Genomic DNA, 12,348 nt, shown 5'->3' with positions numbered 1-12,348 from the left:
TTATTAAAAACATTATATATTATCTTCGTTGTAGTTTTATTACTAAACTCTCCCCCGTTTGACCATTTCTGCGGACACGTTTGAACGGTATCAAATTATATCGGACCTTGCAAAAATTCAAGTTATTAACTTAATCCAACCACGGTTAGCCCTGAGATTATAACGACGTCAGTATATTATACTAGATCTTAGTGAAGAAGGAAGTGTATTAGACGCTTTTCTACGAAATTAGTCAAGTGCATTTTTCAATAAAGCTAGGTCGTTGGAATGTCATAATTTATTTAAATCGGACACGTTCGTCGCTGTTTAAAACATGTGACTGTAGTGATATTAACAGTGAAACAGAATTCTTGTAAATTGTAAGTAGTTTTATGTCCTTATTATTCTTTTTAACCTTGTTTTTGCTTCACTTAAATACATCAATATTTTTTCTACTTCCCAATTTATACATACTTAAATCATTATTTAACTTGTATTTGAAAAAAATATTAGGGGCTATTTATTTCCTTTTTGATTGATGTTCTGTTTCCAGTAAAAGTTATTGACCCTCATTTTGACATCTAAAGGAAACAAAATAGTCTTCATAATTAGTGATTATATTATCTCACAATATGAACTTTGTAAAGAAGGACTGTTTCAAAAATATAAAAGTGCCACAATACAGTCTTCGTTTTATATAGACGTATAACTTCTTCGTAAGGTATATACTGTCAGCTTTGCAGAGCCTATCATCAATAATATAAGAACAACAAAGAAACGTGAGCGTAAATATTTCAATACTTGATGTAGTTTTCAGTTTTGAAATACGCGATCAATATATTGTTATTAATTGTATAACTGCGTAGCCTAGGGTATAAAGTAAGAAATAGACACCAACTATTCGTAATCAGCCAATATTTTCTTATCAGTGTGTGCGGGTTTAAAGCAAAGTTTAAAGTTTATATTTACATAACAGTGAGGGGATCAACTTGAAATTTGTTTGAAAAGTCTGATCGATATCACATGAATAAGATTGTGATATAATCTATTCAAATTGTCGAGTTTACGTTAAAAAAATCTAAAAGAAGATCCTTGTCGAGCATTGAAATCATTCCGTAATTTCAGTAACGTAAGATAAAGAAGTAGATAATGATATTAAAACAACTGTATTTTCAACATTTATGTTCCTATTAACATTTTTGTATAGTTAGTGAAACTAGTTCGACCAGCACACTTAAGATGGGATAATTGCGATCATTTGGTTCAAAGTACATTGAAAAGAGTCCCTAATATTTTTAGCATATTTTATTTGCGCATTTTATTATACCCATACAGGTAAAAATTCACAGTCATTTTAAATATTAAAGAGATAGATTCAACACTTTGTCCTCCTGCCTTATTCTGCACGATAGATCGTTGTTTCTTACATTCGGGGTATATGAAGTTTTATAAGTTGACTAGTATTGCGAAATAGTGGTCTCGTGGTCGAAACATCGTAAAGCTTCATACAAGTGATATTTTGAATCCACTTATAACATTTCGTTTGTATAAGCTCCGAATAAAGTCATAGATCCAAGAGTTTTCAAGAGTGTTAGGGGTAGTTTTACTTCCCACTAGTTAAATATGTAACTTCTAATAAATTTATTACCTCTAAAACTCCAAAATTAAAAAAAAAACTGTATTGAATGTATTGAAATCCACCAGTGAAAAGTTAACATGGTGCAGTCATAATAATGTGACGTCAAACACAATTTAAGACCAAAATTATCTCATAACCACTTTTCCCTTCTTTTGTTACATCATTTTATAAGATAAACATTTCAATAAATATTCAGCTTTGTACAATAGTGATATATTTTATAACAAACTCCAACACAGTGTTACTTTCCCTTATCGGTACAGTAGACACTGCCACCACGTATAAATTGGGCTGAATTTCAGCTGAGTTATATTTTTCTTTATTTTAATTTTGTTGTGCAAAGTTTTTATCTCATTAGTTCAATATTATACGTTTTGTTTGTACATTGTAAAACGAGCAAAAAAATAATGCAGTAATACTAAAATTACTTCTTTTTCTGGTGTCGTGACGCGCACCTGCAAAAAATGTAAACAATAAAATTACTTGACGGTATTTTGAGTACAGTAAGAAATACTTTCATTATGTTCTAAACGGTTGTGACATAAATGCCAATTTGACTGTACATTAAGGCAAGCATTCGATTTACCCGGCGTTGCCAAGCCCGCCACCATTTTAGGATCACATGGTTGTACCATTGTCACGTGATTTGCTTGAAGGCAGGGATGATTGTTTGACAATATTCCTGCGCGGAGGTTGATTTTATAATGGTTTCTATACATTGCAAAATGTGAACAGTTAACAAATAATAGATAGATTGTAAATACATTGAAAAGTGTAAAGTACGCGATAAATATTTATCATATTTCAGATATGTTATTAACATGTAACGAATTTTTTAAACTGTTGTCTAGTATAAGTGGTAGTTGACTGCGTTAATCTGTTTGACATTATAGGTCGATATTCAGTCGTACGTGACACTTAATTTGTTATATTCAGTTGATCAAAATGTACAAAACCTAGACCTTACCAAAATGTAAAACAATATTCTATGAATTTATAGTTTAAAATTCTTTGTAATTTTACCCAGTGTGTTATTGTATTTGACTTATAATGAAAACACACCATATCACAGTTCAGTGCCCAAAACGGGATCCATTTTAGCAGATGTGTATTATTCAAATGGTCCTATATTCATTTTTTGTTCGAAGTTTATAATTTATTATGTTCAACATATTCCATCTGAAATCAAATGTCCGTCCCAGGGTAAATCATACTTCCTAAAACAGAAAGGGTGTGTTTGAACCTGTCTCTGATAAATATTGAAATATACGTGGACGTACACATCTTTATATTTGCATGCAGGTCAAATATATACGTCTACGTATAATTTTTCAAGTGCACTTATGATAACAAGTGTCTGTATATACATATGCGTGCACGTCAATATATGCATATAATTACATATTTTTGTTTGAAATGTCTGCGCACGCAAAGAAGACCTCAGACCCAAACGGTAAACCATATTATTCTTTCCGCCAAAGAACGCTTACCTTTTTGTGCGCCCCCCCCCCCCCCCCCCGAGTGGTGGGGGCATATAGATTTGGTCTTGTCCGTGCATCCGTGCGTCCGTGTGTCCGTCCGTCCGAAGTTCGAGTCACGCCTAGCTCAAAAAGTATTTGATATAAATTGATGAAACCTTGCATGAGTCTTTATCATGATACGAACTTGCACACCTCCTATTTTTCGTCTGGCTCCACCCCCTATTTTTAGAGTTATGGCCCCTAAAATAGTGAAAAATGCACATTTTCACCTTGTGACGCGCCTAGCTCAAAACGTATTTGATATAGATTCATGAAACCTTGCATGTGTCTTAATCATGATATGAACTTGCGCACCTCCTATTTTTCATTTGGGTCCGCCCCCTATTTTCAGCGTTATGGCCCCTGAAATAGTCGAAAATGCACATTTTTACTTTGTGACGCGCCTAGCTCAAAAAGTATTTGATATAAATTGATGAAAACTTGCATGAGTCTTTATCATTATATGAACTTGCGCATCTCCCATTTTTCGTCTGACTCCACCCCTATTTTTAGAGTTATGGCCCCTGAAATAGTCAAAAATGCACATTTTCACCTTGTGACGCGCCTAGTTCAAAAAGTATTGGATATAGATTCATGAAACCTTGCATGTGTCTTAATCATGATATGAACTTGCGCACCTCCTATTTTTTATTTGGGTCCGCCCCCTATTTTTAGAGTTATGGCCCCTGAAATAGTCAAAAATGCACATTTTCACCTTGTGACGCGCCTAGCTCAAAAAGTATTTCACATAATTGATTAAACCTTGAGTCTTTATCATGATATGAACTTGCCAACCTCCTATTTTCTGTCTGGCTCCGTCCCCTATTTTCAGAGTTATGGCCCCTGAAATAGTCAAAAATTCACATTTTCACCTTGTGATGCACCTAGCTCAAAAGGTATGATATATAAATGATTGAAAACTTGCATAAGTCTTTATCATGATATAAACTAAATGGACACCCCTTTACTTTTTTGGCTGGCTCCACTACCTGTTTTTAAAGTTATGGCCCCTGAAATAGTAAAATAATGCACATTTTCACCTAATTATGTGCTTAGCTCAATAAGTATTTAATGTAAATTCATGAAACCTTGCTTGAGTCTTTATCATGATGTGACCTTGCACATTTGGCATTCTTCTTGAGAATCTTAGCACTTATTACAGAGTTATGGTCCTTGATATAGACAAAATAGTGGATTTTTTGTTAGTGATGCTCATAGCTCAAAAAGTATTTAGCCTATAATTATTAAATGAATCATTTTCATAAAATGTTTGTTGAGGCTTTACCCCAATAAGACTGCAAACATTTGACTTATTGTCCCTTATTTGTGACAAATGTACCAGTGGGGGGCACACCCTGTGTCTTACAGACACATTCTAGTTTAAAATTTCATTTCTTATATGTGCATATCTTGTAAATGACAGTTTCCTAACTACTTGATAGTTTAAGATAAAACTATAATATATTTCAGTGTCTTCATCTAGGAACACGTCAATAATATGTTTGTTGATTTTGTATGCAACATTTGTCGAGAACATTCCCTCTAATAATTTTAAAAACACCATAATTTGGTAATACGCTAACTATAAAATCTTAAAATGCCCACATAGACTCCACATAAACGCCTAACAGAAAAAGTACTACTGCTAAATCGTTCAATAATTACTGAAAATACCTTTTCAAACAGCGCATTCTGATTGTTCTGATATTCATTGACATGTCCAAACACATGCTTTTAGTTTAAGAAAAACTAGATTTCCTTTTAGATGTAGTTTCTGAAATGTTACAACTCGTGAAAATTATGAAAATTTATTTACAGCTGAACGTAGAAAAAGATGTGATAATTTTAATAGTAAGCCATTTTTAAAACGAACGGCAATGCGTACACTCTGACGTCATTTTGTTCATGTAAGGTCTTTATCAAATACGGAATTTTGTTTCAAAATTTAAATGACTGAAAAACTAATAACCGTTAATGAAGAAGATTGCTTTTTCTTTTATCAGATGACAGACCAGTGTGAGGAAATATAAAACAAAAATGGAAGTGTCTGGCCGAAGGCCTGAAAAGTCATTTACGGACACTGTAGGGAAGTCGTCTGCTGAAGATGGTGAAGTCTTCTGTCAACCGTGTAGCAGTGACGGCGACTTGGTGCTTGCTATCGGATACTGTGAAAACTGCAACGAGTACCTGTGTTTTACGTGTTTGAAGGTTCATCGTAAGCAAGCGATATCCAGAAATCATGACATTCTGAAAGGAGAGAGCATGCCAAAGGAAAAATGTGTATCTGTAACACTAAGTGCTTGTTCTGAGTTGTGTGCCAAACATAAAATGAGATAGTAAAATTCTATTGCTCAACACATGATGTAGTTGGATGCAGCGATTGTATGGTGCTAGATCATAAAACATGTACAGTGGACGGTATACAAGATATATCAACAAGCTACTTCAATGGCACTGAACATCAAGAACTCCAACAGAAGGTAGACCAGTTCCTGAACAACATAGAAAGAATAAACAGAGAGATAAAGACAAATGGGGAAACAATGCAACAAGCATACAAGAAAGCAGAAGATGATATAAAAGCATTTAAGAAAGAAATTACTGATTATCTAGATAAGGCAGAGACGGACATGTTGGCGGAATTGAACAAAAGGAAACTGGGTGCCGAAATGTTAATATCTGATCTACAAGGGCATGAAAATACCATGAAAGATGATATCCAAGAATTACATGAGAAACTGCAACTACAGTTAAATCAAGCGAACAAATTATTTGTAGCTGCGAAAGAAATGAAAGAAAGAATAACGCACATAGGTGACAGCATAAAGCAGTTGCAACAAGACTGCCAGTTCAAGCAGTGTGCGTTTGTTTGTTCTAAACACGTCAAAGAAATGTTTGCATCAAAGTTTAAGCTAGGTGAGCTGCTGGTAAAAAGGGCAGTGGATAAGATAAATATTGCAGAAATGGAACCACACTTTAATGGCGAAATTGCAATAAAAACACCAGATGATACTTCAGATTGTTTCATTAGTGCTGTCGCTCTTATTTCATCCAGCCGGATAATATTAGCAGATGAAGACAACAAATGTTTGAAAATTGTTGATATTGAAAACGGAAAAGTATCAACAAAGTACAAATTTAAAAGTGGCCCGACTGGAGTAGCAGTTGTTGCCCATGGTTGCATTGCTATTACACTTCCTGACGAAAAGAAAATACAGTTTCTGACAATCACTCAGGATGACAAAATCACTAAAAGCTACGCTATAGAAGTGAAAGACAGGTGTAGAAAAATTGCTTATCAGGAAGATAAGATAATAGTTGCATACATTAATCATATAGTAATTATGAGCAAGGATGGACAAGAGATAAAATCTATATCCGATTCAAATCTGGCATGGATAAATGACATTGCTACTGACTCTAAGACTGTGTATGTTTCTCGCGGTTTATATAGAAATGGTGAAGTTTTCAAATTTGATTTTGGCGGAAAACTTATTGGCAAATACACGGACAAGAAACTTTCAGCCGCAACAGGACTCAATGTAACGAGAGATGGTTCAGTGCTTTTGTGTAACTGGGTAACTGCTGGTAGTGTCCATGTGCTATCACCAGAGTGCAAGAAACTCAAAGAAGTTTTGAAGCATAATGATCATGTTATTAATCCTTGGTGTGTTTCCTTTTGCTATGAAACTAACAAACTTTTTCTTTGCAATGCCAGAATTACTCTTGATCCAAAACTTAAGAATGTCTTGAAAGTTTTTCAATTACAATAGAAGCAAATTAAATCAATTTACAGGTTCACATTTGAATTGAATTGAATGTCGGTTTTAAACAAATGCTTATATTTTGGTTTTAGCGTGAACAAATTGAAAAAAGAAACAATTTGATCAGTGTCATATTTGATATATAAACGTTCTGGTGATATATAAAAGTGGTACACATCTAGCGTGTTTCTATTTTTAGAAAATTTAAATGTGATTGACAAGATTATAGTCCGACCAATTCGTAACAGAAAATGCTAAAATACTTCAGAAAATGGGAAAAGCACCAAATTTGGCACAGCTTTTTATTAAAGCATAAAAAACATTTTTTTTCATGGGACCCATTTGATATCTGTCAAGATGGCCGATACAGCGGCCATTTTACAATAAGGCCGCCAAAACTCAATATTCATCGTACAAGATTCTAATGAAAGGTCATTATATTTACATTCATCCCCAAAATGCACCAAAATATAATGTATTTGATAAAATAAATCTTAGATTTGAATCAAAAGCAAAAAATAACAATTTAAATGTTGTGAATTTCTTTCTGTTTCCATGGTTACGGCTAAAATCTAGCCTTTAAAACTCAGTTTAATATTATCATAGCGAAAACATTTTTTTTTCATATTTTTATGTTTTACTATATGTAATTTATGCTAATATATTACTTGTATTCCCTCCACGACAGCATATTAAAACAGTGGTGTTATTACCCCACCAGTTTTAGCCAGAGGGGGCTTATGGGTTTCCCCCGTATGCCTGTCAATACGTCAGCCATGCGAAGTGGGATACTGCAATAACTTTAAAACTACAACAGATTTTTTCATGATACTTGGTACATAGACAGATGGCAATGCGGAGAATGCCAGCGTCATTTAAATGTGTTCCTATGACATCAAATATTGTTGCTATGGCAACAAATAGTTCACGAAAATGACAAAAAGCGTCATGTTGCATTTCTTCAAAACTAAAAGATTTTTTCTTGAAAAAATGTACATAGATAGGAGGAAAAATTGAAAACATGCTTCAGCTGGTATTTTATTTTCTCATTTTGTACATCTTTTCATCCGTCTGTATGTCTGTCTATCATTCGCAAATGGTGGATTCTTCCGTAACTTCAAACTTGAAAGTACAAATTCTAAAGACTTGTTTATAGATGGTAGGTAATATGGAGAATGTGAAGGTCTATTAACTTAGTTTCTATACAAAATTGTAGTTCCTTTGACACCAAATACGACAACTACCCCTTTCGTTTTGGACTTAAAATGCAAGAATAGATTATAGCGACGGGCAAGTAGGATCAAATGAAACAACGTTCCTAATAATGCACCCGCTGTCACAATATCTGCATAATAAATTTATCACATGATTCTTGATTATTTAATGCTAACTGTGTAACAAAGAAGTCTTAGGAAAGGGATAGAATACCGGACCCCGTATGTGCCCAGCTTGATAGGCAACCTTTTTTAGTACGTATAAGAGGTGTAGCAGACGATGCAGGAATGCACACTATAGCCCTACTCTTTGTGTGAACAGATGGTTGATCAGCTACTTGACATGTTTTGTTGTAAAGAAGAGTATCGAAAGACTCTATCGTTGGCATTTAATCTAAGTTAGGCGCAAGTAAAGAAGATAAAACAAGATCTGAGAATGATGCTGTGAAATCAAAGAAACTGATCAAAATTTCCAGAACAGATTTTATTGCCTCGCGCACAGAAAACCCATGTCTTGTCACAAATTAACCTGTGAAGACAAAGCCTCACTCAAAGCTTTCAAGAAATACCCGGGAAAAAAAATGCTCTCATATCTTCACATTTCATTAAAAATCGATGAAAATGTTATAACATGTAAAAAGGTGGGATTTTGTTGATATGTCAAAATAATATTTTCTTTGGACAATAATAATTGCTAGTCCCCATGGCAATGTTGTGTGACATCATCCGGCCCACTTCTGTCTAATTTCCTATACTGTATTCTCTAAAACATTATTTGCCTATTTTTCTCAGTCTGCATTTTCTTAAATCCGGTGAACTTTTATGTGAAATGTGTTATGCCAAAAAAGTCAAATTTTCAATGTAGCATATTGTCTGAACAGAGGTCTGCAATACAATTTTTGTTATGATTCAAGAAGAGACAAGAGACAAATGCTTTACCACATAAGGGTTTAGTAGGGACTAAATCTAAAGAAAACAAAATTTTATCAGTGATAGTGACTAGGAGAGTATCATTGACGGCTAACAGTTCAAATGTCAGAAAACAACGATGTTCAGCAATATATTGAAAATTAAAGCCATCCTTGATATGGATCGATGTATCATAGTTCAGGGTCCCATTCCATCTATACCATAGAAATATTATATGAACACTTTGTATGTAGGAAGGTGTAGAAAATGCATTTAAAAACTTGATTAACTGGTAAACACGAGTTGTACTGGTTAGTTTTGATTGACAAGACAGCGTCATTTTTACATTGGACCGCTTAATTTGTAGTGACATAGCCTTAAAAATGGTAAATAAATAACATTTGTAGTCTTAAAACTAGTATAAGTACTCACATTCAATATGTCCTTATCTAATATATTTTAATTTCAGCAAAAATGTCCAGAAATAGATATTAGAGCACATTTTTTGGTAGAAATTACGTATTCTGCTCCTAATTAATACCCCCATCACACTCAGCCACGTTTCCACTACGTCCTAAAAACTGCCAGGACGCATTAAGAACTTGTAAAATGTAGAAGGAACACAGTAGACAACGATAAGAACGTGATATGGTATCCATGGGCGTGGAGGACGCGGTCGAACTTTGACATGTTCAAAACCAACGTAGTGAGGATGTGGTCGAATCAGGACGCAGTAACAACTTAATAAGGACGTAGTAACGACGTAACTAAAACATAGGAGGACGTAGTACAAGGGTGGTGCGGATGGGAAAGACTGCATGGCGTTCTCATTGCACTGTCACTGGGTTGTCATTGCGTTCTTGCTACGTGAGTGGAGTTCTCACTACAACCTCTCCACGCTTGTGTGTTATGACCATGGTAGGTCTGTGCCACATTTATGAATACAGCATTAGGTTATCAATACGTTCTTTCGGTGCTTAACATATCTATGTCACGTTTGCAGCAGGTTCTCACCGTGTCTATTTCCGATTCTGAGAATTGAGTATGAATACTGGATCCAATTCCCATCACGGCCTCTCTATAAGACTGCTCTGATTTCTTCGGCGGCCTTGTTGTTCATTGCATTTGATTGTTGTTGAGTGTAGAGTGCGGACACAATATAACTTGCAGAAGGAATGAAAAAGGGGTGCGTGGCGTAGTATTTATAAGTAGCCGACGAACACAGTGGAGCGTGATAAGCGCATGGTAAGCGCCTGGTAAGCGAGAGGTGCAATCTGACTGGTCGTACTAAGAACGCAGTAAGAACGCATTGGACGTAAAGATGCGTGTGGTAAAAAAAAATTAGTGGGAACGTGTTAGACGCAGTAAGAACCTGGCAAGGACGTTGTAAGGGCGCAGTATGAACTTGAGAACTGCTCATTTTTCGAGTTTGACCCCCGTCCCCACAGCGTTGATCGAAATTTTCAGGACGCAGTATGGTATTCATGGTCTTTGTCTGAGAGTGATGGGGGCATTAGTGACTGTACATTATATGCTAATGACATTAAACTATAAAACTAGTGTTATGGCACAATGTACTACAGTTTAACAAAACATAATATTACAGGAAAATGCAAATGTAAATTTGATTAGGCTGATCAAACGGCAATGACTTTTCCCGAAGGAAATCATGATTGTCTGACAGGCCAGGGATGTTCACATGGTCTATTGCACTAACATACTTAATAAATTATATAGCTGCCATTAGTTCTCTTAGTCTTACTAGATTTAAATGAACACAGCAACACTAACAAATTCTGAGTCGCGAAACTAATGACAAAGTGAAACACATGTCATTTATTCACTTATACACACTACAGTCTAACTTTGTTCGCTTGAACTCAGATAATTCAAACACCATCCTTCACTTGAACCCATCGTCAAGTCCCGACCAAATTCAATTACAATATATTGTCCGATCACTCAAACTACCGATAACTCGAACACATTGTGTCGGTCCCGACGGGTTCTAGTTATCGAAGTTCGACTGTAATTATAATAATTTACAATTGTTGTAAAGTTCTACATAGAACTGTTGCCATTTGAAACATTTTTGATATGCCAGTTACCATTGTATACTTAATTTTGACTCGCATTAATGCATTCTGACTTTTCTTCTGCTTAATAGCACATTTTATCCAAGGGAGACAACTTTTTTCATTTTTGTTGGAAGTGCAGTATTTTTGTTTATATAATATGTTTGACTTTATTCATACAGGTGATTTTAGCTAATTATAGTGATGACTGTTAGTGTCTATATAAGTTTTATACATAATATTAGGTATTTCTTAAAATATATACATGCATGGCGGCCATCTTGGATTTTTCAGCCATATTGGATTTTTTGGGAGTGAGTCTCATGCTCATTTTTTGTATTTTGCCCTAAAGTAGTTATGTACCAAGTTTTATGCTTTTCCCATTTTCTGAAGTATTTTTACACGATTTAACTGGACTATTATGCCTGCTGCACAGTAAATTGGCAATTTAAAAAATTGCATTTTTGTAGAGGAACATCTGTTTCAAGTTTTCTTAAAATTGTATTCATTGTGTCTTATTAGTATTGTATTCAAATGCTTCTGTAAAACAAATCACATTGTCAACCAAAAATAATTTGAAAGCGATTTTATAGATAAAAATTGGCCTTTTTTCATGTAATGCGTTAACATTGGATTTTTAGCCTTTTCAAAAATTGCTACAGTATTTTTCAAATAACAAAAGTTTGATTTGAATACCTTTAGTTTAAACAGATAATTGTATTATCTTTAAAATGATATATTACATTGATGACCACTAAAGTCGTTACATTTTTTATGAATATGTTAATAAAAAGTGGCTCGTGTAACTGCACTATTTTTAACAAAAATGCAAAGTTTGAATTAAACACAAAATTTTACATATTCAAAATACTTTTCTTGCTCACTGTCTTACTATATTTGCAGAATATGCAAAAAATAATGCTTGGAACACTAATCAATGAATATTTTAGAAAAAAAAAAGTCCATTTTACCCCTCTCCCCCTTCCCCCCCCCCCCCCCCCCCCCCCCCCCCACCACCACCACAAAAAAAAAACGAAAAAACACACATTTGCGTGAAAAAAATAAAAACTTCCGTCCCCCAGTGTTATTATGTCTTGTAGGAGACATATTGATTTACTCCTGCCTGTGTGCCTGTCTGTCACAAAGCTTGTCCGCACTTTAAGTCGAACATTTCTCATCCGATCTTCACCAAACTTGAACAAAATGTGTTTGACCCTAAGACCTTGGCCAAGTTCGATAACTAGCCGA

General features: G+C 34.6%; 1 protein-coding gene across 1 annotated transcript; it reads left to right on the top strand.

Annotated features, from left to right (window-relative positions):
* The first annotated feature begins 208 nt into the window (after window positions 1-208).
* On the top strand, window positions 209-11,968 carry LOC128552301 (uncharacterized). Its single transcript, XM_053533335.1, has 2 exons — window positions 209-359; window positions 5,142-11,968. The coding sequence occupies exon 2, from the start codon at window positions 5,523-5,525 to the stop codon at window positions 6,909-6,911; it is 1,389 nt and encodes a 462-aa protein (XP_053389310.1). The 5' UTR covers window positions 209-359; window positions 5,142-5,522; the 3' UTR covers window positions 6,912-11,968.
* Window positions 11,969-12,348: the final 380 nt, after the last annotated feature.

The sequence above is a fragment of the Mercenaria mercenaria genome, unplaced genomic scaffold (genome assembly GCF_021730395.1).
Source record: "Mercenaria mercenaria strain notata unplaced genomic scaffold, MADL_Memer_1 contig_2250, whole genome shotgun sequence".
Classification (NCBI taxonomy): Eukaryota; Metazoa; Mollusca; class Bivalvia; order Venerida; family Veneridae; genus Mercenaria; species Mercenaria mercenaria.
Note: the sequence above shows the minus strand (reverse complement) of the source record. Positions and strands in the feature narration are given on the sequence as shown.